This window comes from Oncorhynchus kisutch, linkage group LG28, assembly GCF_002021735.2.
Source record: "Oncorhynchus kisutch isolate 150728-3 linkage group LG28, Okis_V2, whole genome shotgun sequence".
NCBI lineage: Eukaryota > Metazoa > Chordata > Actinopteri > Salmoniformes > Salmonidae > Oncorhynchus > Oncorhynchus kisutch.
This window is the reverse complement of record NC_034201.2, coordinates 32,457,417-32,484,736: the sequence shown is the minus strand read 5'-3', so window position 1 is coordinate 32,484,736 and position 27,320 is coordinate 32,457,417. Positions and strand designations below refer to the sequence as shown.

Sequence of the window (27,320 nt, the reverse complement as noted above, 5' to 3'; positions counted from 1 at the left end):
GTGTCACTGGAATGGAACGGTATCAAACAAATGGAATGTGGTCGATACCTTTCCGTTCAATCGATTACAGCCATTACAATGAGCCAAGTCCTCTGAAATCTCCCACCACCAGCCTCCGCTGCTCATAACACAAGGGGACGCATGCCTTCAACTTCAGATTGAAATGTATCAGGTAGAACAGATATATGATTGTCTGTCAGATAGAAACTGTGTTAAACGTTCTATTTCTATCTGCTATGTTCAAAACATTTCCCCCCTGGGCCGTATTCATTAGCCGCAGAACAGACTGAAATAGGGAGAAATTGTCCATCAAGATGCGCTCATTTAAATGTTCTATTGCCAAATGTTTTGCTACAGTGTGCACTATTAAATATGGACCAGGTGATGGGGTACCTCTGTGTGTCTGGTCTGATGGGCACCACTGCCTGAAAATTGTGTTATGGGATGGGAGGAGGGGACTGCAGGGGTAGATGGTGCTGCTGTTTCTGGCCACTCCATCCTTCGCAGAGTAGAGTTATTATAGAGCTTTATTGTGTTCTGGATGAAAGCCAAGATGGATATTCCTCTCTCTCTCTCGCTCTCTTTCGCTCTTTCTCTCGTTCTCTCTCTCGTTCTCTCTCTCTCTCGTTCTCTCTCTCTCGTTCTCTCTCTCTCGTTCTCTCTCTCTCTCATTCTCTCTCTCTCTCTCTCTCATTCTCTCTCTCTCGCTCTCTCTCACTCTCATTCTCTCTCTCTCTTACCTTCCCTTGCTCTCTCTCTCTCCCTCCAGGCCAAAGTCAGAGAAAAAGGAGCAAGAGGGGCGGGGGGGGGGCTCCCAAATGACTCGGGGTTTCCATGGTGCAGTGCTGTTTCTTTTATCCTCTCCTCTTAAAGGAGCCGCTACTACACACACACACACACAGAAAAGCCCCTCAATCAGCAGAAGGAAGGGTCCATCGGAACCACACAGCTAGAACCTACCTACCGACCAGGCCTCTTAGTCCACCACTCCCCAGCATGTAACTCCAAGTACAGTGTAACTGATGTATGCGGACGCCTTAAGTGTGACCTTATTTGTGCCATACACCCCACCGCAGTCTGAGGGGGAGCCACTGGGAAGGGGATGACTGGCAGGTAGTTCCATGCAGCTTGAATCGTTCCCCAGCCGTGTGTCCTGTTCCACCTGTTCTCGCTCTGGATTTATGCTAGCCAGAGCCCTGGTGATAAATTACATTAAATGTTCCCTTAAACCTCCGGAACGCATCGGCCGGCCTAGAAGGGACCAGGTGGGGGCACGAGGTATGCTGCAGCGGGGATGACAGCCTCACTCACGAGGGTGTGTATTTATGAGTTCGGCCGACACACAACTTCGGCTCGGCTTTCATAATATAACCAACACTCTCTTTTTCCTCCCTCTACTCGTCTTGCATTTCCACACCCTCCACCCCTCTCCTCCCTCTCCTACATTTCCCACACCCTTCACCCCTCTCCTCCCTCTCCCACGCCCCCTCTCCTCCCACTCCCACTCTCTCTCCCCCCTCCACCCTCTCCTCCCCCTCCTACTTTTCCACACCCTCCACCCCTCTCCTCCCTCTCCCTCTCCCACTCCACCCCTCTCCTCCCTCTCCTACCTTCCACCAACTCTCCTCCCTCTCCCACTCCCCCATCACCCCTCTCCTCCCTCTCCCACTCCACCCTCCACCCCTCTCCTCCCTCTCCTACTTTCCCACACCCTCCACCTCTCTCCTCCCTCTCCCACTCCACCATCCACCCCCTCCTCCCTTTGCCCACCCTTTCCCTCCCTCATTCCCAACCTCTTATCCCTCCACCTACACCTTCTCCGACCTCCTCCACTCCGTCCTCTCCACCCCCCACACTTCCCCCTCCACCCTGCCCTCCCTTTAGGTCATCCCAGACTGGAAGGAGCAGGAGTGGGACACAGAGACGCCTGAGTCATATGCAGGAATCTTCCACTTCCGCTTCTGGCGCTTTGGCGAGTGGGTGGACGTGGTGATTGACGACCGGCTGCCCACGGTGGACAACCAGCTGGTCTACTGCCACTCAGATGACAGTAACGAGTTCTGGAGCGCACTGGTGGAGAAGGCCTATGCGAAGTTAGTCAATGAATCAATCAATCAGTCAATGGCTTTATTGTACAAATTCTGGCTTCTTCACCTCCAGGATCGTCTGCACCCAGCCACCCAGACAGCTGATGAAACTGTGGGTTTGCACAACCTATGAATTTCTGCACAAACTGTCAGAAACCGTCTCAGGGAAGATCATCTGCGTGCTTGTCGTCCTCACCATGGTATTGACCTGACTGCAGTTTGGCATCGTAACCAACTTAAGTGGGCAAATGCTCACCTTCGATGACCACTGGCACATTGAAGAAGTGTGCTCTTTACGGATGAATCCCGGTTTCAACTGTACCAGGCAGATAGCAGACAGCGTGTATGGCGTTGTGTGGTCAAGCGGTATGCTGATGTCAATATTGTGAACAGAGTGACCCATGATGAGAGTGTGGTTATGGTATGGGCGGGCATAAACTATGGACAACGAACACAATTGCATTTTATCTATGGCAATTTGAATGCACAGAAGATACTGTGATGAAATCCTGAGGCCCATTGCTGTGCCCTTCATCCGCCGCCATCACCTCATGTTTCAGCATGATAATGCAAGGCTCCATGTCGCAAGGATCTATACACAATTCCTGGAAGCTGAAAATGTCCCAGTTCTTCCATGGCCTGCATACTCACCAGACATGTCTGTGCTTCTACACCTGCATTGCTTGCTGTTTGGGGTTTTAGGCTGGTTTCTGTACAGCACTTTGTGACATCAGCTGATGTCACAAATTTAGAAATACATTTGATTTGATGTCACCCATTGAGCACCTTCGTTTGGGATGCTCTGGATCGACAGCATGTTCCAGTTCCTGACAATATCCAGCAACTTTGCACAGCCATTGAAGAGGAGTGGGACAACATTCCACAGGCCACAATCAATAACCTGAATAACTATGCAATGGAGATGCTGTTGTGTTTCTTTGTTGTTGTATTTTACCCCCATTTTCTCCCCAATTTCATGATATCCAATTGCGATCCAATTACAATATTTTCTCATTGCTGCAACTCCCCAACGGGCTCGGGAGAGGCGAAGGTTGAGTCATGCATCCTCCGAAATATGACCTGCCAAACCGCGCTTCTTAACACCCGCCCGCTTAACCAGGAAACAAGCCGCACCAATGTGTCGGAGGAAACTTCAACTGATGACCGAAGTCTTCAGGCGCCCGGCCCGCCACAAGGAGTCGCAAGAGCGCGATGAGGCAAGTAAAGCCCCCCCGGCCAAACCCTCCCCTAACCAGGACGACGCTGGGCCAATTGTGCTCTGACCTATGGGACTCTCGGTCATGGATAGTTGTGACACAGCCTGTGATTGAAACCGGGTCAGTAGTCACGATGCAGTGCCTTAGACTGCTGTGCCACTTGAGATCCACACCTCTACATTTTTTAAAGGTATCTGTGACCAACAGATGCATATCTGTATTCTCAGTCATGTGAAATCTATAGATTAGGTCCTAATTAATTTATTTCTATTGACTGATTTCCTGATATGAACTGTAACTCAACAAAATCTTTGTTGCATTTATATTTTTGTTCAGTGTATTTTAATTCATTCATTAAATCCCTCCTCCCCCCCTCCCGTCCCTGCAGAGTATACGGCTGCTACGAGGCCCTGGACGGGGGGAATACGGCGGATGCACTGGTGGACTTCACAGGGGGTGTGTCGGAGCCTATGGACCTGCTGGAGGGCCAGATGGCCACGGACGAGGTGGCCCGCAACCAGCTGTTTGAGAGGGTACTGAAGGTCCACAACCGGGATGGTCTCATCAGCTGTTCCATCCGGGTGAGTCAGTCGGGAAGATCTAGTCGTCACCAGCTTTCATACCCACAAAGTCATAAACCCTGCTCATTTCTACAATTTATCTTCTTAAAATTTGATTTCAAACCTAACCTTAACCCTAACCATACTGCTAAACTTATTAAACTAAGATCAAATAGTTTTTTTTTAATTATGCCAATTTTTACTTTGTGGTTGTGGAATCTGACTTTGTGGCAATAGAAGCTAGTGGAAACCGGAAGATCTGGACTAGACAGACATTTTGTATCATCGTGAGGGGGGTGCAAGGGGGTCCTATCAAATCAAATTTGATATGTCACATGTGCCAAATACAACAGGTGTAGGTAGACCTTACAGTGAAATGCTTACTTTACAAGCCCTTAAAACCTTTTGTGACTAGGGGGCAGTATTTTCATTTTTGGATAAAAAACATTCCCGTTTTAAACAGGATATTTTGTCACGACAAGATGCTCGACTATGCATATAATTGACAGCTTTGGATAGAAAACACTCTGACGTTTCCAAAACTGCAAAGATATTGTCTGTGAGTGCAACAGAACTGATGTTACAGGCGAAACCCAGATAAAAATCCAATCAGGAAGTGCCCCATTTTTTGAAAGCGCTGCACGCCAATGACTCCTTATTTGGCTGTGAATGGGCTACGAATGAGCTTACGCTTTCTACGTATTCCCCAAGGTGTCTACAGCATTGTGACGTCTTTTTACACATTTATGTTGAAGAATGGCCGTAAGGGACCAGATTGAGCAAGTGGTCACATGATGGCTCCCACAGAAAATCTTTCGTAAAGTACAGAAGTAACCATTTTTCCAATCGCTTCTAATGAGAAACCAATTGTCCCGACGGATATATTATCGAATAGATATGTGAAAAACACCTTGAGGATTGATTCTAAACAACGTTTGCCATGTTTCTGTCGATATTATGGAGCTAATTTTGAAAAAAGTTTGGCGTTGTAGTGACCGCATTTTCCGGTCGATTTCTCAGCCAAACGTGAAGAACAAACGGGAGCTATTTCGCCTACAAAAATAATATTTTGGAAATAAGGAACATTTGCTATCTAACTGGGAGTCTCCTGAGTGAAAGCATCCGAAGTTCTTCAAAGGTAAATTATTTAATCTGATTGCTTTTCTTATTTTCGTGAAAATGTTGCCTGCTGCTAGCAGGGCATAATGCTATGCTAGGCTATGATAAACTTACACAAATGCTTGTCTAGCGTTGGCTGTAAAGCATATTTTGAAAATCTGAGATGACAGTGTGATTAACAAAAGGCTAAGCTGTGTCTCAATATATTTCATTTGTGATTTTCATGAATAGGAACATTTTCCAGGGATATTTATGTCCGCTGCGTTATGCTAATTAGTTTGAGGCGATGATTACGCTCCCGGATCCGGGTTTGAGAGTCGCAAGATTAACCAACAATGCAGTTTTAAGAAAAAAAGTGTTAAGCAAGTATTTACTAAATAAACTGAAGTAAAACAATAAATATAATGACAAATGAAAAAAATAAGAAAATAGAAAAATAACAAATATTTAAAGAGCAACAATAAAATAACAGTAACGAGGCTACTCGAGGGGGCACCAGTACAGAGTCAATGTGTGGTGACTCAGGTTAGTCAGTTACGCGATCACAGTCATGTTCATTACAAAACTTTAAGAAAATGCTTTGAAACAGGGAGGTACTACAATACCTGTACATTTTGTTTTCCATTGCAAAACGTGTTGCTGCATTGTGGGTTAATACGGCCCTGCTATTTAGGGGAAAAATAGTTTTGCAGTTGCAATATTTGGCAATCGTCATGATAATGTGCCATCCCGTCTATTTCAAAAGTTATAGTTAGTGTATCTTTGCAAGAGGAAAATGATCCATCTAATCATCCAATACTTTGCTGATGATACTTAATTTGTTTGTATGAGTGTGTACAGTATACAGGATCAATCTCTTTATTGTCCCAATCAGGCAATGTGTGGAAAACAACATCAATAAAATCTAAGGAACACCTAGGGGTAGGGTTACAGTCAGAATTATAGATTAACATGGGTAATCGGGATCCAGGGACTGTCCCTGGAACATTCTTCACATGTCCAGAAAAATGTAATATCAGTTACAACGTTTTTCCCCAATGTCGAACTAATGCAATTCCACAAAATACACAACATGCGCAGCATCAGATGAGCAAAAAATTCAATAGCTAATTATGCAAACAGGTTGTCGCAAAGGCTACTTCACACAAAGTCACCACATCTGGGGCTGGCAGGTAGCGTAGTGGTTAGAGCGTTGGACTAGTAACCAGAAGGTTGCAAGTTCAAATCCCTGAGCTGATAAGGTACAAATCTGTCATTCTCCCCCTGAACAGGCAGTTAACCCACTGTTCCTAGGCTGTCATTGAAAATAAGAATTTGTTCTTAACTGACTTGCCTAGTTAAATAAATCCTGACTCCTGTCTCGCATGAACATTCCTGAATGTAATCCATAGGTTGCATTATCAATGCTCGTCTCTCGCTTATGCAAATCAAAATACAGCTGTATTCTCTCTGCTGTCTCATACTTGCTGCCCATATGAGAGCTTCACTAGAGAATGTGTGATCAACAGCCTGCTCCTCAGGCCCAGTTGCTAATATATGCATATTAATATTAGTATTGGATAGAAAACACTCTGAAGTTTCTAAAACTGTTTGAATGATGTCTGTGAGTATAACTCATATGGCAGGCAAAATTCTGAGAAGAAATCCAAACAGGAAGTGGGAAATCTGAGGTTGGTCGATTTTCAACCAAGCCCCTATTGAATACACAGTGGGATGTTGGTTATGTTGCACTTCCTAAGGCTTCCACTAGGCTTCAACCGTCTTTAGAATCTCGAATGAGGCTTCTACTGGGATTTGGAGCCAGATGGGAGCTGTTTGAGTCAGTGGTCTGGCAGAGAGCCAGGTCCTGGTCACACGCATTTCACATGATAGCCACCTGCGTTCCATGGCTTTTCTACAGACAATGGAATTCTCCGGTTGGAACGTTATTGAAGATTTATGAGAACAACATCCTAAAGATTGATTCTATACTTAGTTTGAAATATTTCTTCGACCTGTAATATAACTTTTTGTAGTTTTCATCCGACATTCGGCTGGACCTGCACGAGCATTTGGATTTGCGTACTAAACTCGCTAACAAAAGTAGCTACTTGGACATAAATAATGGACATTATTGAACAAAACAAACATTTATTGTGGAACTAGGATTCCTGGGAGTGCATTCTGATAAAGATCATCAAAGGTAAGGGAATATTTATAATGTTATTTCTGATTTCTGTTGACTCCAACATGGCGGATAAAAAAAAAATTCTGAGCGCCGTCTCAGATTATTGCATGGTTTGGCTTTTTCCATTTTCTGTTTAAAAAAAAATCTCACACAGCGGTTGCATTAAGGAGAGGTATTTCCATGTCTAACAATTGTATTTATCAACATTTATAATGATTATTTCTGCAAAAGGATGTGGTCCTCTGCAATATCACCGGATGTTTTTGGAACTAGTGAACGTAACGCGCCAATGTATACTGAGATTTTTTATATAAATATGAACTTTATCAAAAAAAACATACATGTATTGTGTAACATGAGTGTCATATGATGAAGATCATCAAAGGTTAGTGATTCATTTTATCTCTATTTGTGCTTTTTGTGACTCCTCTCTTTCGCTGGAAAAATGGCAGAATTTTTCTGTGAGTTGGTGATGACCTAACATAATCGTTTGTGGTGCTTTCGCTGTAAAGCCTATTTGAAATCGGACACTGAGGTGGGATTAACACCAAGATTACCTTTAAAACGGTATAAGATACTTTTGAATTTGGCGCCCTGCACTTTCACTGGCTGTTATATCGATATTGATCCCGTTAACGGGATTGCAGCCCTAAAAAGTTTTAAGATACCTTGATATTTAAACTATTTCCACAAATTCCAATCTTCATCTCCCCGTTATTCATGAGCTGATCTGCTATCCATACAATCAACTTGATGTTGACAAATATAGGATATTTTCAGTCATTCATTGGAGGTTATCTAGCAAGCTTAGCAACTTGATTGAATGCCATTACAAAGTTTGTATGATTTGACAACGCTATACTCGTGGTGTGCTCTGTGGGTCCTGAGCGCACTATGCGTCGATATAGCTTACTGCTGAAATGCGCTGAATTGATTGAGGAATATGATAACGCTCTGAATTTATGAACATCCTGTTTTGCAATTCACAACAATGTCATTGGAGATCAAAGATAGTTACTGCATCATTACTAAATAATAGTTTAATTTGCTCTGAAATCTTTACATAGTGAGGCAGCCAAGCTGATAAAATGGCGTAGTGCCCCTTTAAACGATTTAAAAGTGGCACTTTGCGGTATTTTCCGGGACTCTTGTTCCTGGTATTGAAACTTGGTTCATTTTCTGGAAAATATTAATCCAAATCAATGTAGGGTATGTAAACATATAAAAGTGGCATTGTTTAAAGTGGCTAGTGATACATGTATTACATAAAGATGGCAAGATGCAGTAGATGGTATAGAGTACAGTATATACATATGAGAAGAGTAATGTAGGGTATGTAAACATTATATTAAGTGGCATTGTTTAAAGTGGCTAGTGATACATCTTTACATCAATTATTATTATTAAAGTGGCTGGAGTTTAGTCAGTATGTTGGCAGCAGCCACTCAATGTTAGTGGTGGCTGTTTAACAGTCTGATGGCCTTGAGATAGAAACTGTTTTTCAGTCTCTCGGTCTCTGCTTTGATGCACCTGTACTGACCTCGCCTTCTGGATGATAGCGGGGTGAACAGGCAGTGGCTCGGTTGGTTGTTGCCCTTGATGATCTTTATGGCCTTCCTGTGACATCGGGTGATGCAGGTGTCCTGGAGGGCAGGTAGTTTGCCCCCGGTGATGCGTTGTGCAGACATCACTACCCTCTGGAGAGCCTTACGGTTGTGGGCGGTGATGCAGGCGGTGATACAGCCCGACAGGATGCTCTCGATTGTGCAACGGTAAAAGTTTGTGAGTGCTTTTGGTGACAAGCCAAATTTATTCAGCCTCCTGAGGTTGAAGAGGTGCTGCTGCGCCTACTTCACCACGCTGTCTGTGTGGGTGGACCAATTCCGTTTGTCTGTGATGTGTACGCCGAGGAACTTAAAACTTACTTTCCTCTCCACTACTGTCCCGTCGATGTGGATAGGGGGGTGCTCCCTCTGCTGTTTCCTGAAGTCCACGATCATCTCCTTTGTTTTGTTGACGTTGAGTGTGAGGTTATTTTCCTGACACCAGACTCAGAGGGCCCTCACCTCCTCCCTGTAGGCCGTCTCATCATTGTTGGTAATCAAGCCTACCACTGTAGTGTCGTCTGCAAACTTGATGATTGAGTTGGAGGCGTGCATGGCCACGCAGTCGTGGGTGAACAGGGAGTACAGGAGAGAGCTCAGAACGCACCCTTGGGGGGCTCCAGTGATGAGGATCAGCGGGGTGGGGATGTTGTTACCTACCCTCACCACCTGGGGGCGGCCCGTCAGGAAGTCCAGTACCCAGTTGCACAGGGCGGGGTCTCGAGCTTGATGATGAGTTTTACTATGGTGTTAAATGCTGAGCTGTAGTCGATGAACAGCATTCTCACATAGGTGTTCCTCTTGTCCAGATGGGTTAGGGCAGTGTGCAGTGTGGTTACGATTGCGTCGTCTGTGGACCTATTGGGGCGGTAAGCAAATTGGAGTGGGTCTACAGTGTCAGGTAGGGTGGATGTGATATGGTCCTTGACTAGTCTCTCAAAGCACTTCATGATGACGTGAGTGCTACGGGGCAGTAGTCGTTTAGCTCAGTTACCTTAGCTTTCTTGGGAACAGGAACAATGGTGGCCCTCTTGAAGCATGTGGGAACAGCAGACTGGGATAAGGATTGATTGAATATGTTAACACGTTAACGCGTTTAAATGTTTTACTCACGTCGGCTGCAGTGAAGGCGAGTCTGCAGGTTTTGGTAGCGGGCCATGTCAGTGGCACTGTATTGTCTTCAAAGCGAGCAAAGAAGTTGTTTAGTCTGTCTGGGAGCAAGACTTCCTGGTCCGTGACAGGGCTGGTTTTCTTTTTGTAATCTGTGATTGACTGTAGCCCTGCCACATACCGCTTGTGTATGAGCCGTTGAATTGCGACTCTACTTTGTCTCTATACCGACGCTTAGCTTGTTTGATTGCCTTGCGGAGGGAATAGCTACACTGTTTGTATTCGGTCATGTTTCCGGTCACCTTGCCCTGGTTAAAAGCAGTGGTTCGCACTTTCAGTTTTGTGCGAATGCTGCCATCAATCCACGGTTTCTGGTTTGGGAATGTTTTGATAGTTGCTGTGGGTACGACATCGCCGATGCACTTGCTAATAAACTCGCTCACCGAATCAGCGTATTCGGAACATATCCCAATCCACGTGATCGAAGCAATCTTGAAGTGTGGAATCAGATTGGTTGGACCAGCGTTGAATAGCCTGGGAGCAACAAAATTGAGTTGTGGTCAGCTTTTCCGAAAGGAGGGCGGGGGAGGGCCTTATATGAGCCGCGGAAGTTAGAATAACAATGATCCAGGGTTTTACCAGCCCTGGTAGCACAATTGATATGCTGATAGAATTTAGGGAGTCTTGTTTGCAGATTAGCCTTGTTAAAATCCCCAGCTACAATGAATGCAGCCTCAGGATATGTGGTTTCCAGTTTACATAGAGTCAAATAAAGTTAGTTCAGGACCGTCAATGTGTCTGCTTGGAGGGAATATATGCGGCTGTGATTATAATCAAAGAGAATTCTCATGGTAGATAATGCGGTCGACATTTGATTGTGAGGAATTCTAAGTCAGGTGAACAGAAGGACTTGAGTTCCTGTATGTTGTTATGATCACACCACGTCTCGTTAATCATAAGGCATACCCCCCTCCCCACCCCTCTTCTTACCAGAAAGATGCTTGTTTCTATCGGCGTGATGCGTGAAGAAACCAGCTGGTTGTACCGACTCCGATAGCCTGTCTCAAGTGAGCCATGTTTCCGTGGAGCAAAGAACGTTACAGTTTCCTATGTCTCTCTAGAATGCTAACCTTGCTCGGATTTCATCAACCTTGTTGTCAAGAGACTGGACATTGGCGAGTACTATGCTCGGGAGCGGTGCGCGATGTGCCCGTCTCCGGAGCCTGACCAGAAGACCGCTTCGTCTGCCCCTTTTACGGCGACGTTGTTTTGGTTCGCCGGCTGGGATCCGATCTATTGTCCTGGGTAGTGGGCAAAACACAGGATCCGCTTCGGGAAAGTCGTATTATTGATCATAATGATGGTGAGTTGGCGTTGCTGTTTAATCCAGTAGTGCCTCCCGACTGTATGTAATAAAACCTAAGATTACCTGGGGTACCAATGTAAGAAAAAACATGTAAAAAAAACAAAATACTGCATAGTTTCCTAGGAACGTGAAGCGAGGCGGCCATCTCTGTCGGCACCGGAGGTTCAGAGTGGCGAGGTAATTACGATATAGCAATTAAACACTGGAGTGATAGATGTGCAGAAGATGAATGTGCAAGTAGAGATACTGGGTTGCAAAAGAGCAAAATAAATAAATAAATACAGTGTGTGAATGAGGTAGTTGGATGGGCTATTTACAGATGGGCTATGTACAGGTGCAATGATCTGTGAGCTGCTCTGACAGCTGGTGCTTAAAGTTAGTGAGGGAGATAAGAGTCTCCAGCTTCAGCGATTTTTGCCGTTCGTTCCAGGCATTGGCAGCAGAGAACTGGAAGGAAGGGCGGCCAAAGGAGGAATTGTCTTTGGGGGTGACCAGTGAAATACACCTGCTGGAGCGAGTACTGCGGGTAGGTGCTGCTATGGTGACCAGTGAACTGAGATAAGGCAGTGCTTTACCTAGCAAAGACTTGTAGATGACCTGGAGCCAGTGGGTTTGGCAACGAGTATGAAGCGAGGGCCAGCCAACGAGAGTGTACAGGTCGCAGTGGTGGGTAGTATATGGGGCTTTGGTGACAAAACAGATGGCACTGTGATAGACTGCATCCAATTTGTTGAGTAGAGTGTTGGAGGCTATTTTGTAAATGACATCGCCAAAGTCGAGGATCGGTAGGATAGTCAGTTTTACGAGGGTATGTTTTGCAGCATGAGTGAAGGATGCTTTGTTGCCAAATAGGAAGCCAATTCTAGATTTAATTTTGGATTGGAGATGCTTAATGTGAGTCTGGAAGGATAGTTTACAGTCTAACCAGACACCTTGTATTTGTCTACATATTGTAGGTCAGAACCGTCCAGAGTTGTGATGCTTGACGGGCGGGCAGGTGCGGGCAGCGATCGGTTGAAGAGCATGCATTTAGTTTTACTTGCATTTAAGAGCAGTTGGAGGCCACGGAAGGAGAGTTGTAGTGTGCAAAGAAGGGCCAGAAGTATACAGAATGGTGTCGTCTGCGTAGAGGTGGATCAGAGAATCACCAGCAGCAAGAGCAACATCATTGATGTATACAGAGAAGAGAGTCGGCCAATGAATTTAACCCTGTGGCACCCCCAAAGAGATTGCAAGAGGTCCGGACAACATGCCCTCCGATTTGACACACTGAACTCTATCAGAGAAGTAGTTGGTGAACCAGGCGAGGCAGTCATTTGAGAAACCAAGGCTGTTGAGTCTGCCGATAAGAATGTGGTGATTGCCAGAGTTGAAAGCCTTGGCCAGGTCGATGAATATGGCTGCACAGTACTGTCTGTTATTGATGGCAGTTATGATATCGTTTAGGACCTTGAGCGTGGCTGAGGTGCACCCATGACCAGCTCGGAAGCCAGATTGCATAGCGGAGAAGGTACGGTGGAATCCGAAATGGTGGATGATCTGTTTGTTAACTTGGCTTTCGACGACCTTAGAAAGGCAGGGTAAGATAGATATAGGTCTGTAGCAGTTTGGGTTAAGAGTGTCTCCCCCTTTGAAGAGGGGGATGACCGTGGCATCTTTCCAATCTTTGGGGATCTCAGACGATCTGCTTGTTGTTTATCTCTCTCTTTGTATGCCACCATATAGGTCCACCCCTGCACTAGAACTTATTTACAGTCCAGCATTGTGTGACTCCGAGTCAAGTACTCTAGCTCAACTGGGAGAGATAAGTGTTTTATATTCCTGATTTTTCTTGAGGATCCATTCGACGAACGGCCCCGACGAATGGCCCTGACAGCGCTGAAAGCCAACGTCTTTAATTCCTTGGACGTGATACGTCTGGTGGTTGTCGTTTGGTTATTGTTGTTAACGTCCTGGCAAAGTTACAAAGTTATATAAAAATGCTAGACTCTATTCACAGGATTTTTGTTGTGAGGAGGTCTGATTTAGGAATACAACGAAGGCATCTTAAAAGCCACTCTCATGCATCTCTCTCCCCAGACTCCAAGCCTAATTGCTTTTTGTCTCAACCCCCCCTCCATTGTTTTCTATAAACTGGGTTTGAAAAATAATTTGTGTGGTTGGGAATTCTTGAAGAACATATTCCACAGAACTGATGGCCAAGACAGAATAGGTCTATCACACCTGGGTTCAAATATTATTCGTATTCTGGAATAGTCCCAAAAGTGTAAACCCCCGTCAATTGTCATCAACAAGCTAAAGAAAGATCTCAAATACTGTACTCAGGCATTCTGATTGCCCTTTTTCCTCCAAATCCCATATCGATATCATATCAGGATTTGTAAAAGACATTGATTGCAACTGTGTGAATGTTCACTTTTCTGTTCACTCCCATTGCTCTGTGAAGTCCAGACAACTGCTTGCAGATTTCCCATTGGGCAAGGTATGAATGTTCCCATTGGGCAAGGTATGAATGTTCCCATTGGGCAAGGTATGAATGTTCCCATTGGGCAAGGTATGAATGTTCCCATTGGGCAAGGTATGAATGTTCCCATTGGGCAAGGTATGAATGTTCCCATTGTATACAATGGGAAGCCCATCCACAGTTGATGGCCCATCTGCAGACAATTAAGAACGCTTAAAGTGACAATCAGTCTCCTTTTCATCTCATTTAACACCTTTACTTAATAAAAGGCACATCTCAATAGGTATTCAAGATAAGTCATGACATGGCACAGGTGTGGGGGTGGGCCTTTCCTCTTTTGTTCTCTATTCAAATCAAATGTTATTTGTCACATGCGGCGAGGTAGAGCTTACCGTGAAATGCTTACTTACAAGCCCTTAACAAACACTGCAGTTTTAAGGAAATGGAGTTTAGAAAATATTTACTAAATAAACTAAAGTTTTAAAAAATTAAAAAGTAACACAATAAAATAACAATAACGAGGCTATATACAAGGGGTACCGGTACTGAGTCAGTGTGCGTGGGTACAGGTTAGTTGAGGTAATTTGTACATGTAGGTAGGTGAAGAGTGACTATGCATAGATAATAAACAGAGAGTAGCAGCAGTGTCAAAACAAAGGGAGGGGGGGGTCAATGCAAATAGTCCTGGTAAACATTTGATTAATTGTTCAGCTTATGGCTTGGGGATAGAAGCTGTTAAGCTTCTCTGTTGTTCCTAAAGCAAGGGGGAGGCCAGTGACATCACAGATTTCCATCAGACCAATTCCTTGAATGCCCTACTCCTTGAAGTTTGCAGTTTTGTCTAAAAAACATTATTTTGCTCAGAACAACTTTTTTTTGTACTTCACTGTATTTATACTTGGGATATCGCTTTTAACAGTAAAAGCAAAACAATCGCTAGAGGACGTCTTTAAGTTGAGAGCCTGTGAGAAGGTCTGTGAGAGGGCCTGCAGGAGCAGTCATGTATATTTTTTTACATAGTAGTGTAGGTTAACAGGAAGAATAAATTAAAATGACAATAAAATGACAATATGCCTTGTTTATAGAGATATGAAATTATATCAATACCGTATCAAATCATCAATATTGCTTTGCAATATTGCAATACACTCATTTGACATGCATTTCAATGTAAGAACTATGCCGTTCCAAACAACTGTGTTTCAGTTGCTTTTCTTAGTGCAGCTCGCAAGTCCCCAGGGTTGTATTCATTAGGCACCAAATGGAAGAAAATGTACAAAAATGGGGAGGGACTACCAGACCTCGCCCAATAACGAAACGCAATTGTTTTGTTTTCCGTTGCAAAATGTTTTGCTACGTTGTGCACTGATGAATACGAACCTGCTTTCCCTAATTTCCTTCCTGTCTTCTCTCTCCTCATTTTTTCCTTCTCTCTCCTTAGTAGTTGTTCCCTCGCTGTCGTTGCATCACACCGTTTGTGAAACAGGCTCAGCACCGGCCGCTTGCGGTGCAAGTTCAATCCAAACAAACCAACACTCAGTTCAACTTCACTGGGCTTTATTCACTAGGCATAAAACAGACCAAAACTGTCTGAAACAGCTGGACTTGTCCAATAAGAAATGCACATTTTAATTCTCTGTCGAAAAGACGTTTGAAAATGTTTTTCTATCGCACTCCCTAATAAACACAACCCTTGTCACAACCCAAGCACTTTGAGCTGTGTTCTGTGTATGAAATGTGCTGAACAAGTAAATAAATAATGATTAATTAATGAATTGACTATTACTTGTCTCATAGGCAACCACTGTGGAGGACATGGAGGCGCGGCTGGACTGCGGCCTGGTTAAAGGTCACGCATACGCGGTGACGGATGTGAAGAAGGTGCGTCTGGGCCAGGGCCTGCTGGCCTTCTTCAAGTCAGAGAAGCTCAACATGATCCGCATGAGGAACCCATGGGGAGAGAAGGAGTGGAGCGGGCCCTGGAGTGACAGGTAAATACACAATACTGTCCACTTTAGGCCTGAAGGTGGTACTACCCAACCAAAGAATTAGCATGAGTAGAATGGGTATCCCATTCATTCTAATTCTCATTCTAATTCTATGTACACAACATTCGTTAATTTTGGTACAGCGCATCAACTCCTCTGATTATCAGCTGTCAAACACACCTGGGTCCAGAAAGACGATTCTATTCTTCAATGGTGTGCAGTGAATTCTACTAGACGAAAATCTTTTTTTTTATGACATCTTGACATTTAAAGCATACTCAATATTTGAAATTTCAAATACTATAAAAAGTACGGGTATTCGAACACGGACAGAGAATAGGCCATCTGCAAGACTTTTCAAGTGTAATTTACTATCCCACCTATAGAGTCAGACAGTCTGGCTGAGACAGTCTGCGTAATGGAAGCTTCTCTTCAGAGAGCCTTTACTGCATCGGAAAGACTAGACCATGTAGGAGTATTGAGGTGGAAAGAGAGGTGTTCTCCCTCTACTGAAATGGGGAATGCTTTGTGTGTGTGTGTGTCAGTGTATGTGTGTATACTTCTTGCTTCTTGTGTCACAGACGCACACTCAAACATGTAAGCTGCACGCACACACTGACACACACCCTAACCTCTCCCCGGAGGAGATTGAAATGAACATGATGTAATAGGATGGGGAGAAGACGAGCATCTCTCTTTCTCCTTCTGTTATGTCCTATTGTTTGTCGCTAGGTTGTGTGACACAGCAGAGATTGTAGGGCTCGCTCATGAAGACAACTGAATTATTGACTAGGTAAAGGAGAGAGATGTTAGTTCCTAAGGGGAAGTGACTGAGTGGTGATATTAAAGGAGTCGTCTCCCTTCATTCATACAGTCACAATAATGAATTAATCATTTATCTGGGGTTTGATCAAAACTGGAGTTGAAGATTCCATTTCACTGTTTTATGAGGAAGTTGTCACTGTGGCACTGGCAGGGATTTGAAAGAAACAAATAAACATGTATTTTCACATGCACACAGGCGCACACACACGCACACACACACACTCATAGACATACACATGGAGCTGAATTTAGCAATTGAGATTATGTCTCTATCTGTCTCAGTGGTGCTCAATCTCCAATCAAATGTTTATCCCAGTGTTATGTCTTCTCTGTCATTTCCTGTATGTCGTGCTGTCTAACATGAGGTAATTTCCTGTCTGTGCTCCCAGCTCAGATGAGTGGAAGAAGGTGAGCAAGAGTGAGAGAGAGAAGCTGGGTGTCACCGTGCAGGACGACGGAGAGTTTTGGTGAGGGGAACCACAATACACACACACGCACGCACGCACGCACGCACGCACGCACGCACGCACGCACGCACACACACACACACACACACACACACACACACACACACACACACACACACACACACACACAATTTAAATATTAATGGCCATTTCCCACACACAGATTTATCCTAGTCCCAGACTAAAAAGCACGCTCAGCGCTATGCTTAATCTGGATCTGGGAAACTAGCCCTAGATCCTAAATATATCCTCCCTCCCTTTCCATCCCAGGATGACATTTGATGACTTCTGCCAGTACTTCACAGACCTGATCCTGTGCCGCCTCATCAACACCTCCTACCTGAGCATCCACAAGACCTGGGAGGAGGAGGTGATGAGGGGCTCATGGGTCCCCCGCCAAGATCCCCTGAGGAACCGCTCTGGGGGCTGCATCAACCACAAGGCTACCTTCCTGCAGAACCCACAGGTGGGGTGCATGGGGGTGGATGGAAGTGGGGAGAGTGTGGGTGGATGGTATGAGGTTGGATGGGAGGGTGTGTGTACTGTGCCTTTGCATGTTTAAAATGTAAATGTACTGTATTTGATTGGAAGAGTGTTTGGATCAGTGTGTTTATGTGTGTTTGTCTCTCTCTGCAGTTTGTGTTTGATGTGAAGAAGGTAGAGGACGAGGTGTTGATCGCCCTGCAGCAGAAGGAGAGGAGAGCCACCACCAAAGAGGGCAAAGGAGATAACCTGGCCATAGGCTTTGACATTCACCGGGTACATACATACAGACATACGCACGCACGCACGCACACACACACACACACACACACACACACACACACACACACACACACACACACACACACACACACACACACACACACACACACACACACACACACACACACACACACACACACACAATGAAGACAAACGCACACAGATGGACACACACAGATGCATACACAGGAAGATGAACACACTCAGTCACTCCACATGAATGTTTAATTTAACCTTTTGCCTCTTGTTATGTACCCTCCCATCCTCTAGGTGGAACTGAACAGAAAGTACCGCATGCACACGTCCCAGCAGAAGGTGGCGGGCTCCATCTACATCAACTCGCGCTGCGTCTTCCTCAGGAAGGAGCTCAAAGAGGGTCGCTACGTCATCATCCCCACGACTTTTGACCCCAGGCAGCAGGGTGACTTCCTGTTGCGGGTCTTCACCGACGTGCCTTCAGACTGCAAGTAAACCAGCCGGCCGACATGCAGCCCCACCCCCACCCCCCTGACCTCCTGACCATTACAAAGGGATAGCCAACATTAAAGGGATAGTTCACTGGGATTGTTAAATTAAATTGAACAGTATTCTTTTTTTTCTATGATTGCTTAATTTGAATCAGTTGAAACTGATAAAAAAGCAAACATAATTTTATAGAAACGTATCAAATGTAACTGGTGTGCATGTTAAAGGGATAGTTCACTTTTTAAACTTTTATCGTATTTTAAGACTTCGAGAAAGTGAACTTTCCCTTTAACATGCACACTAGTTGAATATTTCTGCAAAATAATATTTGCTTTTTGATCAATTTAAACTGATTCTCTAAGTGGACCCAGTACTTTTTTCACGTAATTTGTCATCCACTGCCATTGTCCTCATCTAAATTAATAACACCCATATTCACTTTCTTTCCTTCCCCCACAGAGAGTTGAACCTAGACGAGCCCCCCCAGACGTGTTGGACGGGCATGTGTGGTTACCCCCAGCTGGTCACCCAGGTCCACGTTCTGAGTGCAGAGGGACTCCAGGGCCAGGACTCTAATGGGGGTAAGCTAGTAAGGTTACTGTAGGAAATAGTAGGCCTATAGTAAAGTAAGATACAGTATGCACCCATGTGGTTGGGAGGCTTTGGGAGCTGACATGCATATATCCTTTTCACATTACTGGGCCGAGCTATATTAGGGGTAACTTGATTTTTAGTATCTTTTGTTATTGTGTGTATGGGTTTATGTGTGTGTGCCACATATTGCATTGCAAGGTAATGCAAGGCCTAAACTTTTCTGGTCATACACAGAGCTGCACTGTCTCAATCCCAACAAGAAGAGGCACCTGGCCAAAACAGGAGGTACTTCAGCACCACCTAGTGGCTAGGGGCTTAGCTACAACTAGACACACTGCACAGTTAGTCCAATAGGCTTTGGCTCAGCCCAGAAACAACCCCTAACCCCTAGCTTCATGTAGATCTGAGACGATTGGATAGGTATAAGCAATTTGGTAGTAGTTCTTCCTAGCACTCTGATAGGTCTAGGAAGACTTTTTGTCATATGGCTGAAACGTATGCCCTCACTTTCAGATCTACACAAGTACATATAGTCTTCAATAGTTCCCCCTCCCCATATCCTCTACCTACTTACTAGCGCAAGCAACTAAAACCCTTTTCCACCTACCTGTCAGAGACCTGTCTGATTACTGGTTGGTCTGATGGCCAGAGAAGGGTAGCACGTAGCCTAGTGGTTAGAGTATTGGGCCAGTAACCGAAAGGTCACTGGTTTGAATACACGAGCCGACAAGGTGAAAATTGTGTCGATGTGCCCTTCAGCAAGGTGCTTAACCCTAATTCTCTCCAGGGTATAACACATTTCACCTATCCGGTGTAAGGGACAATACAACAACATATTATTGATTGATTGATTGATTTATTAGACTAGACCTAGAGTTGGCATAATTGAGTACATTGACACAGTGATTGACAGCAGTCCCGCTTCCCTCCCTCCCTGTCCTTCCTAGCCTCTGACCCGTACGTCATCATCACCTGTGAGGGGGAGCGGGTGCGCTCACCGGTGCACAAGGACACACGGAGCCCCAACTTCGACGTCAAAGGCCTGTTCTACCGCAAGAAGCCCAAGGAAGGCATCCACATTGAGGTGAGCACAGACGGAGGAGAGGAACTTTTCCTTGTCTGTCCGTCTTTGTGTTCATATGTATCCCTCTATCTCTTGAATCTGTTTTGTTCAAACCTTTTTTTGTATCACTGTTTTCCTATGCTCTCTCTCTTTTTCTCTTTGTTCTCTTTCAAATCCCCCTCTCTTTCCCCTCTGCTCTACCTTTGGGCCATACCATAATAGATCTACAATAAGAATGTGATTGTGGATACCTTCCTGGGTCAGGTGACCCTGTCCAGTGACCCGAACGACCGGCAGGTGCAGCACACGCTCCACCTGCGCGACAAGGGCAATCGCCAAGACAACGACCTCCCAGGCACAGTCACCGTGCGCCTCATCACCTGCACCACACTCATCAACATATGACGTCCCTTCCGTCTCCGCTCTCGCCATGGAATGTCGGAGCTTTACCTTTGACCTTTGTCATCATGGCAACCCTTTGCCTCCCCCTCCCCTCCCCACCACTAAACCAAGCATGGCAATTAACCTGTTAACCCTGGGATCTAGCTCCACCTGACCCGGGGCTCCCCTAAACATATACAGACACAGCTTGGTGTCTTTTTTCTCTTTCTCTCTCTCTCTCTCTCTCTCTCGCTCTCGCTCTCTCCCCCCTCTCTCTCTCTCTCACACACACACACACACACACACACACACACACACACACACACACACACACACACACACACACACACACAGGCCGTGTCTGAATACCTGTACTTGCATTCTAAATGGTAGGCTGAGTATGCGAAAATAGAAAGTTTCATAGTATTTGACAAACAGTATGCTTTAAAACTTAGTGTGCTTTAATTGCCAGGATGCCATACTGATTTCATTTGTTCATCTAGTATAATTTGCTGCACACTATTGAGGCAGAGAAGCATAATTTCAGACCCACGTGTGATTGACAACAGCTGATAATAATCTATTCATCAGAAAAGAGGACGGGCTGTACCAAAATGAACGAATAGCGGGAACTAACTGATTAGATGACGCATTCTCAGTGTGGGTGAGTCTAGTATGCTGATATGTTCCTTACTGCATACATATACTAAACAGTACATTCTTAATAGTATGTAGCATGATTAGCACACAGTATTTAGTTTTAGTAAGTAGTAGACAAGACAGATTTCAGAAACAACCACACACTCCTATCTCTCTACATGCCTTTAACTCCCCCACACACACATACCTTTTAACATGCGCCTGCACTCCCCAGTGTCACTAAGGGCTATGCATCGCCTTAAGACTGAGTGGGTCTCTTTAGGACCCTGTGTCTTTTTAGGACCAGCCATATGTCGGGTGGGAGGGGGGTCATGGTATTGGGTGGTATACTGGGACCCCTCTATCCATCCTATTCGCTGAGTGTTTTTTACTCTGTCTCTTGACTGATGTCGCAGCCCCATTGTCGTCCCAGAAAGACCATATTATCAGCCGTTACTGTTTCTTCCATCAGTGACTGGGTGTCATTTGGGATGCAACCTCTGTCTATCATCCACTTTCTATAGTCCCCACAAAACAAGCCAACTACCAAGAAAGTGACGCCAAAAGCACCGATGACCTCCCGTGGGGGGCTGCTGGTGTTTATGTGAGTGTAGCCTTGCCTCCTCCCCCTTCCATCCCATCCATCCCCCTTTCCTCCTCCCACTCCCCTCGGACTACGCTTCTGCCGGTTGCCATGGACGATATCGAGTTTAGCATGGCTAAAAAAGACTGCCTGCATTGCGCATCCCCCATCCCCCTTTATACACACACACACACACACACACACACACACACACACACACACACACACACACACACACACACACACACACACACACACACACACACACACACACACACACACACACACACACACACACACACACACACACACACACACACACACGTAGCTTAGCTGTGGAGCTCCGCCTGCCATAATCAAGTGCTTTACGGGACCAAAGACAGATCAGGCTTTCCCTTCTCTCTCTCTCTCTTGCCGGCGCCAGTCGCCACTGTGCCACGTCAATCGGTCTTCTCTATGGCAACGCCACTGCCTGACACTTCCTGAGTCCAGGGACTCCTGTCATGTGACCTGGGCTTTCGACTTGTGGGCCTTTGAATCATGTGACCCAAGAAACAGTAGCTGTTGTCCCTCTGTCTGCGTAAATCAGTTGTGTGTGTGTGTGGAGGGGTGAGTGTGGGTTGGGTGTGCATGCTTGCGAACATACATTTATACATGTGTTATGTCTGTGCCTTTGGACACATCATGCACCTCGCTTAGTTCTGACGGGCTCACGGGCTTGGCTGGATATAGGGATGAGTGGAAGAAGAGAGAGAGCGAAGGACGGAGAGAAGAGCGGGAGGAAATCCGTCTGTCGACTCCTGCCAAAAACAACCTGTGCCATAGCCTTGGTCCTGGCTCTGACTCTGTTATGATTCTATACTGTTCCAGAAAGAAACACAGACATTTTGGATTAGCATCACTGTAAACTCAGTGCTATTTGAAATGGTAGTTTGAAAAGTGTGGCTTTTTGTCTTGCCAAGACTGAGAGAGTCTATGTCTTCATACAGAACCATCACTGGTACAAACAGTTAGCATATCTTCTCATGTAGGTCATGTCGCACTCTTTTGACCTGCTTTCCACAGGCTAATTATCTCAATCTTTGACAGTGGCAAGCGTTGGAGATAAAAGAGATGCAAGCCCCATACGCTATGTTGTCATGTTGAGTATCTTTTCAAAAGTGTTATATGATTTCAGAGACTTTTGGGGAGCAGGATCTGATAGTATGTCTGTGTACGTCTTTTTAAAATAATTTATTGTTTACAGCATCGTCGAGAGGATCAGTCAAGAAGCAACGACAGATCCTACATCAGTTTGAATCATTCCCAAGACATTTCTTTTTTGAATGTAATGCGGAGAGCATCGACCAATCTCTCTGTTTATCAAACCATCAAGCCCTTTTACTTGTTTACTTGTGTTTTTTCCAGGGCCTTTTTTTCATTACTTGAACAACAATGGCATTTGTACATTTTTTAAAACTTTTATTGTCACATTTGTTTAATTATACTGAACAAAAATATAAACGCAAAATGCAATAATTTCAACGATTTTACTGAGTTACAGTTCATATAAGGAAATCAGTCAACTTAAATCATTGGAGGCTGGTGGAGGGAGCTATACGAGGACGGACACATTGAAATGGAATGAATGAAATGGAGTCAAACATGTGGTTTCCATATGTTTGATGTGTTTGATACCGTTCCATTTATTCTATAGGAGCCCGTCCTCCTATAGCTCCTCCCACCAGCCTCCACTAATTTAAATACATTAATTAGGCCCTAATCTATGAAGTTCACATCTTTGCAGGGACGCAGCCATTGGTGCGCCTGGGAGGGCATAGGCCCATCCACTTAGGAGCCAGGCCCACCCACTGGGGAGTCCACAAAAGGGCTTTATTACAGACAGAAATACTCCTCAGTTTCATCAGCTGTCTGGGTGACTGGTCTTAGACGATCTCGCAGGTGAAGAAGCCAGATGTGGAGGTCCTGGGCTGGTGTACACGTGTGGTTGTGTTGCAGGTTGGACGTACTGCCAAATTCTCTAAAACGATATTGGAGGAGGCTTATGGTTGAGAAATTAACATTAAATTCTCTGGCAACATCTCTAGGGAACATTCCTGCAGTCAGCATACCAATTGTACGCTCCCTTAAAACTTGAGACATCTGTGGCATTGTGTTGTGTGACAAAACTTCACATTTTAGAGTGGCCTTTTATTGTCCCAAGCACAAGTTTCACCTGTGTAATGATCATGCTGTTTAATCAGCTTCTTGATATGCCACACCTGTCAAGTGGATGGATTATCTGGGCAAAGGAGAAATGCTCACTAACAGGGATGTAAACAAATTTGTGCACACAATTTGAGAGAAATAAGCTTGGAACATTTCTGGGATCTTTTATTTCAGCTCATGAAACATGGGAGCAACACTTTACAGGTTACGTTTATATTTTTATTCAGTATAATGAATGTGTCTTAGATTGTTTTTAATCATATGTCCATGTCCTTGTATTGTTCTTCTATTGTTACTATTCTATACTATTCTATACTATTCTATACTTCTTTATTCTTTCTTTCTTCAATGTGGGAAACAAACGGTATTGTAAGAATCAGCATGTTTACACTATTGCACATCATATCAGAATCATATCAAGAGGTTTGAAATGGTCCCTTTACAGGTACGAATCAGTGACACCCACCATTCATGATGATATAAGCTTTTAGTATTAATGATCATTTGTAAGTTGAAATGACGAAAGCGCTATTTAAATGCTGTGTGACATATGTCCTTCTATTGTGTTGAGTTGCAGACTAAGGCAGATAGACAGGTGGTTGTTTAAAAAACATTGGGTAGTGGTATGATAGATGGTTTTCGCTAATGGTTTAATTCAATTTGACAGGTATAATACTTTATTACTTGTTATAAGCGCTATGAATCTTTTAGTTTATAATTTCTTGTTATATAAGGCTTAAAATAGATTATGTCTCTATGAAGGACATTTTCAAGTTACTCATATTGACTGTAATTTATTCAGGATCATTTTGACATGATAATAACAAGACATTATAGATGCTTATGACAAGTGTTACAATGCATTATAACCATGTTATAAAGCATGACGAGGCTGTATGGAAGTTGAATTTCTTATTGTTTCCCTCAAAGTTTGGCTTTATTGTTAGCATCAATCAATAGATAATCAATTTTAATGAAATCACAATCCATTTCTTAACTCATGAAACCAAACACCCCTTAGTTTTAGGCTAAAAATAAAAATTCCCTCATGGGTGTGGGAGTGGTGTGCTCCTCTCGGTCTGATGAGGTCATTTCTGGGCAATATTTCTTCCATTTAGGGGACGCTTTTTGACTCAAGATCCCCCCTAGAGGTCAACGTTCTGTACAGCCTCTTTAAGTAATGTGTTACAGAGAGTCTAATGCTATGGACGGTATATCATGGTAGAGAGAGGTAGAGGTAACAGTGATCATGGTAGAGAGAGGTAGAGGTAACAGTGATAAAGTGCCATAGAGCAGATGCAGGTGTGGCAGAGTTAAAAGACATTGTGCCAAGCCAAGTAGATTAGTCTTTCATGGTAGGGGAAGGAGAGGTTTTCGTGCCAAAAGGGGAATGGTTAGTTGGCTGTTGCCACGATGTGGCAACGTGTGCCCATTCAGCCAGACTGGCACTCGGTTCTACTCAAATCAGGGGCACCAGTGGTGGGCAAGTTGGCAGCAGCAGCCATTTTGGTTATTTATAAAACTCAGTTTCACAACATTGTTGTGCACCCCACATACAAACAATGTCTGAAGTTGGCTAATTAACCCAAGTCCCTATCAGCAGCTAATGCTGTATTGCAAGTTCTGTTCTGACCATATCTGAACCATTATAGGCCCCAGGACCAAGGGGTTGTATCACATAGGGTAGACCATTGCTGGTCTTTTTAACTCATGTGAAGTATGTGCCGCATATGTGCCAAAATAGAACTGAGGAAAAAGACTGTTGTACTGTAGAGATGTGTTTTGTTGCTTAGAGTTCTACTGTAAATGAACTTTGTTTGCTACACTGGTGGACGTACATGTAGCTAGTTCAACATTGTGAGAATTTTCAGACCTTTTACTTTCCAATATGCTTTATTTTGTGTCTTTGACAAAAATGTATGATGTTTGTGATCTCATTGCATTCTTATCATTTGCCAAAAGCAACAGTCACTCAAGGTACAATTGGTTTACCCTGGGTGGGCGGAGTGTCAATTCACTGATCTGGTTGCCTGGTTAGCATTGTTGTATGGGTTTTCTGATGGCCAAATGTTTTAAGTACAAAAAACACATCAGAACATTCAGAACTTTGGCCAATTTTATATCAAGCCAATAACACCGACGCATGTAGCAAACGACTTCAAATCAGCTCGCACAGTTTGATTTTCAAAGATAATATATTTTTTATTCAAAGTGTTGTAAACATTGTTACTACTTTGATGCAGCTTATGTTGCATAATTGTATGTATTTGACAGATTCTGACCATTTGAATTCAGCATTCTGAACAGTATGTACTGTATATGAAAGTGGCAGCAACCAAAGTGTTTGTCCACTACTGTGACAGATGTAGATAGGGTGTTCGTGTTCGTCACAATATATCACCGAACCCAATGACAATATCCCTATTGGAAGAGATTGTTAGGCACATGTTAAGGATAGGATCATTACACTACTCCTTCCATTTCAGAAAACATGTCCCCTTCTGCACTATCACAAGGTCTGCGTCTTACAGGACAACGTTTCGAAGGCCACGAGCACTATCCCACTTCTGACACCAGTTTGATAAACTTGGAAGTAGTGCTAAGTCCCTAGCAGGCTATAAACTCTGTAAACTCTGAGTTTAAAGACAAGCACCCAATCCACAATCACAATAGGGATATCCCAGTTGGGAGGGATTGTACAATATATTCCAGACATTTATTTCAGAGGTAAGAGCATAATAGTTGAGAGACATTTAAGGCAATATTCCGTGACAATACTTGTAAGATGGATACTTATCTAGTTACGTTTTTAAACAAACAACGTTTCATCATTGTTGGACATGGACAACCTGAAAAATGTGAGGAATACCGAAAACATATGATTGCAGAGTCTTTGTGTGTTCACAATTTATTTTGATTTTGTGTTTTTATTAAAGCCTGTGTAATGGCAAAACAGTACTTTATATGTTTCAGTTGAACACATACGTCAACATGGTGCAATGATTTACATAGGTTAGCTCGTTTAGCTAGCCTTGGAGCTGCCTTGAGCTCGTTTGCCTGCATACTGCTGCATGTTAAGGATATTGGTCATGAAACTTCATTAACGGTTGTGCCAGGTGTTACATCATCTTTACGATAGCATAATGTATACTGTATGACATTGCTGACTCAAATTTACCAAGACAAGTGACACCTGTGTTCTTATCATTGGCGGCCATGTTTTCCAATATGGAGTCTGATGCGTTTGACAAATGAGCTTGTGATTCTCTTGTACTTTTCTGCTAATGTATATTAATTTGAGACTAGAATATACTGCATGGTGAAACTTATAGAAGATACTATGGTCTTTATAACAAGTGTCTTTTATTATCAATATTTTGTACTCTTGCTAATTTTATATATCCACTTAACCTTGTGTTCTCTAGGCTTATATGTTTACTAATAGCTAGACATCGAAAGGCTGTATCTTATGTACTGTATGCTTGTCTGTGTGTCTTTTTTTGTTACCGTATGCGTTTGTTCGATTTGATTCTCAGTTACACTGTGGTTATTTTATAGTTATTTTACAGTGATCTGGAAATGATTTATTTTCATTTTGTATTTTATGTCAACTTGTGGCATGACTTTCAAATAAAAGATGAAACCTTA

General features: G+C 43.9%; 1 protein-coding gene across 2 annotated transcripts in view; it reads left to right on the top strand.

Moving 5' to 3' along the window:
• LOC109873123 (calpain-5) overlaps window positions 1–27,320 on the top strand; it is a 76,869-nt gene extending 49,549 nt beyond the window's left edge. For both annotated transcript variants that reach the window (XM_020464670.2, XM_031808361.1), the window contains 10 exons: window positions 1,885–2,093; window positions 3,693–3,885; window positions 15,492–15,685; window positions 16,897–16,974; window positions 17,245–17,440; window positions 17,611–17,733; window positions 18,010–18,206; window positions 18,664–18,785; window positions 19,746–19,882; window positions 20,084–27,320. In XM_020464670.2, the coding sequence (XP_020320259.2) occupies window positions 1,885–2,093; window positions 3,693–3,885; window positions 15,492–15,685; window positions 16,897–16,974; window positions 17,245–17,440; window positions 17,611–17,733; window positions 18,010–18,206; window positions 18,664–18,785; window positions 19,746–19,882; window positions 20,084–20,266 (1,632 nt within the window). In that variant the 3' untranslated portion in view covers window positions 20,267–27,320. The remainder of the gene's footprint in view (window positions 1–1,884; window positions 2,094–3,692; window positions 3,886–15,491; window positions 15,686–16,896; window positions 16,975–17,244; window positions 17,441–17,610; window positions 17,734–18,009; window positions 18,207–18,663; window positions 18,786–19,745; window positions 19,883–20,083) is intronic.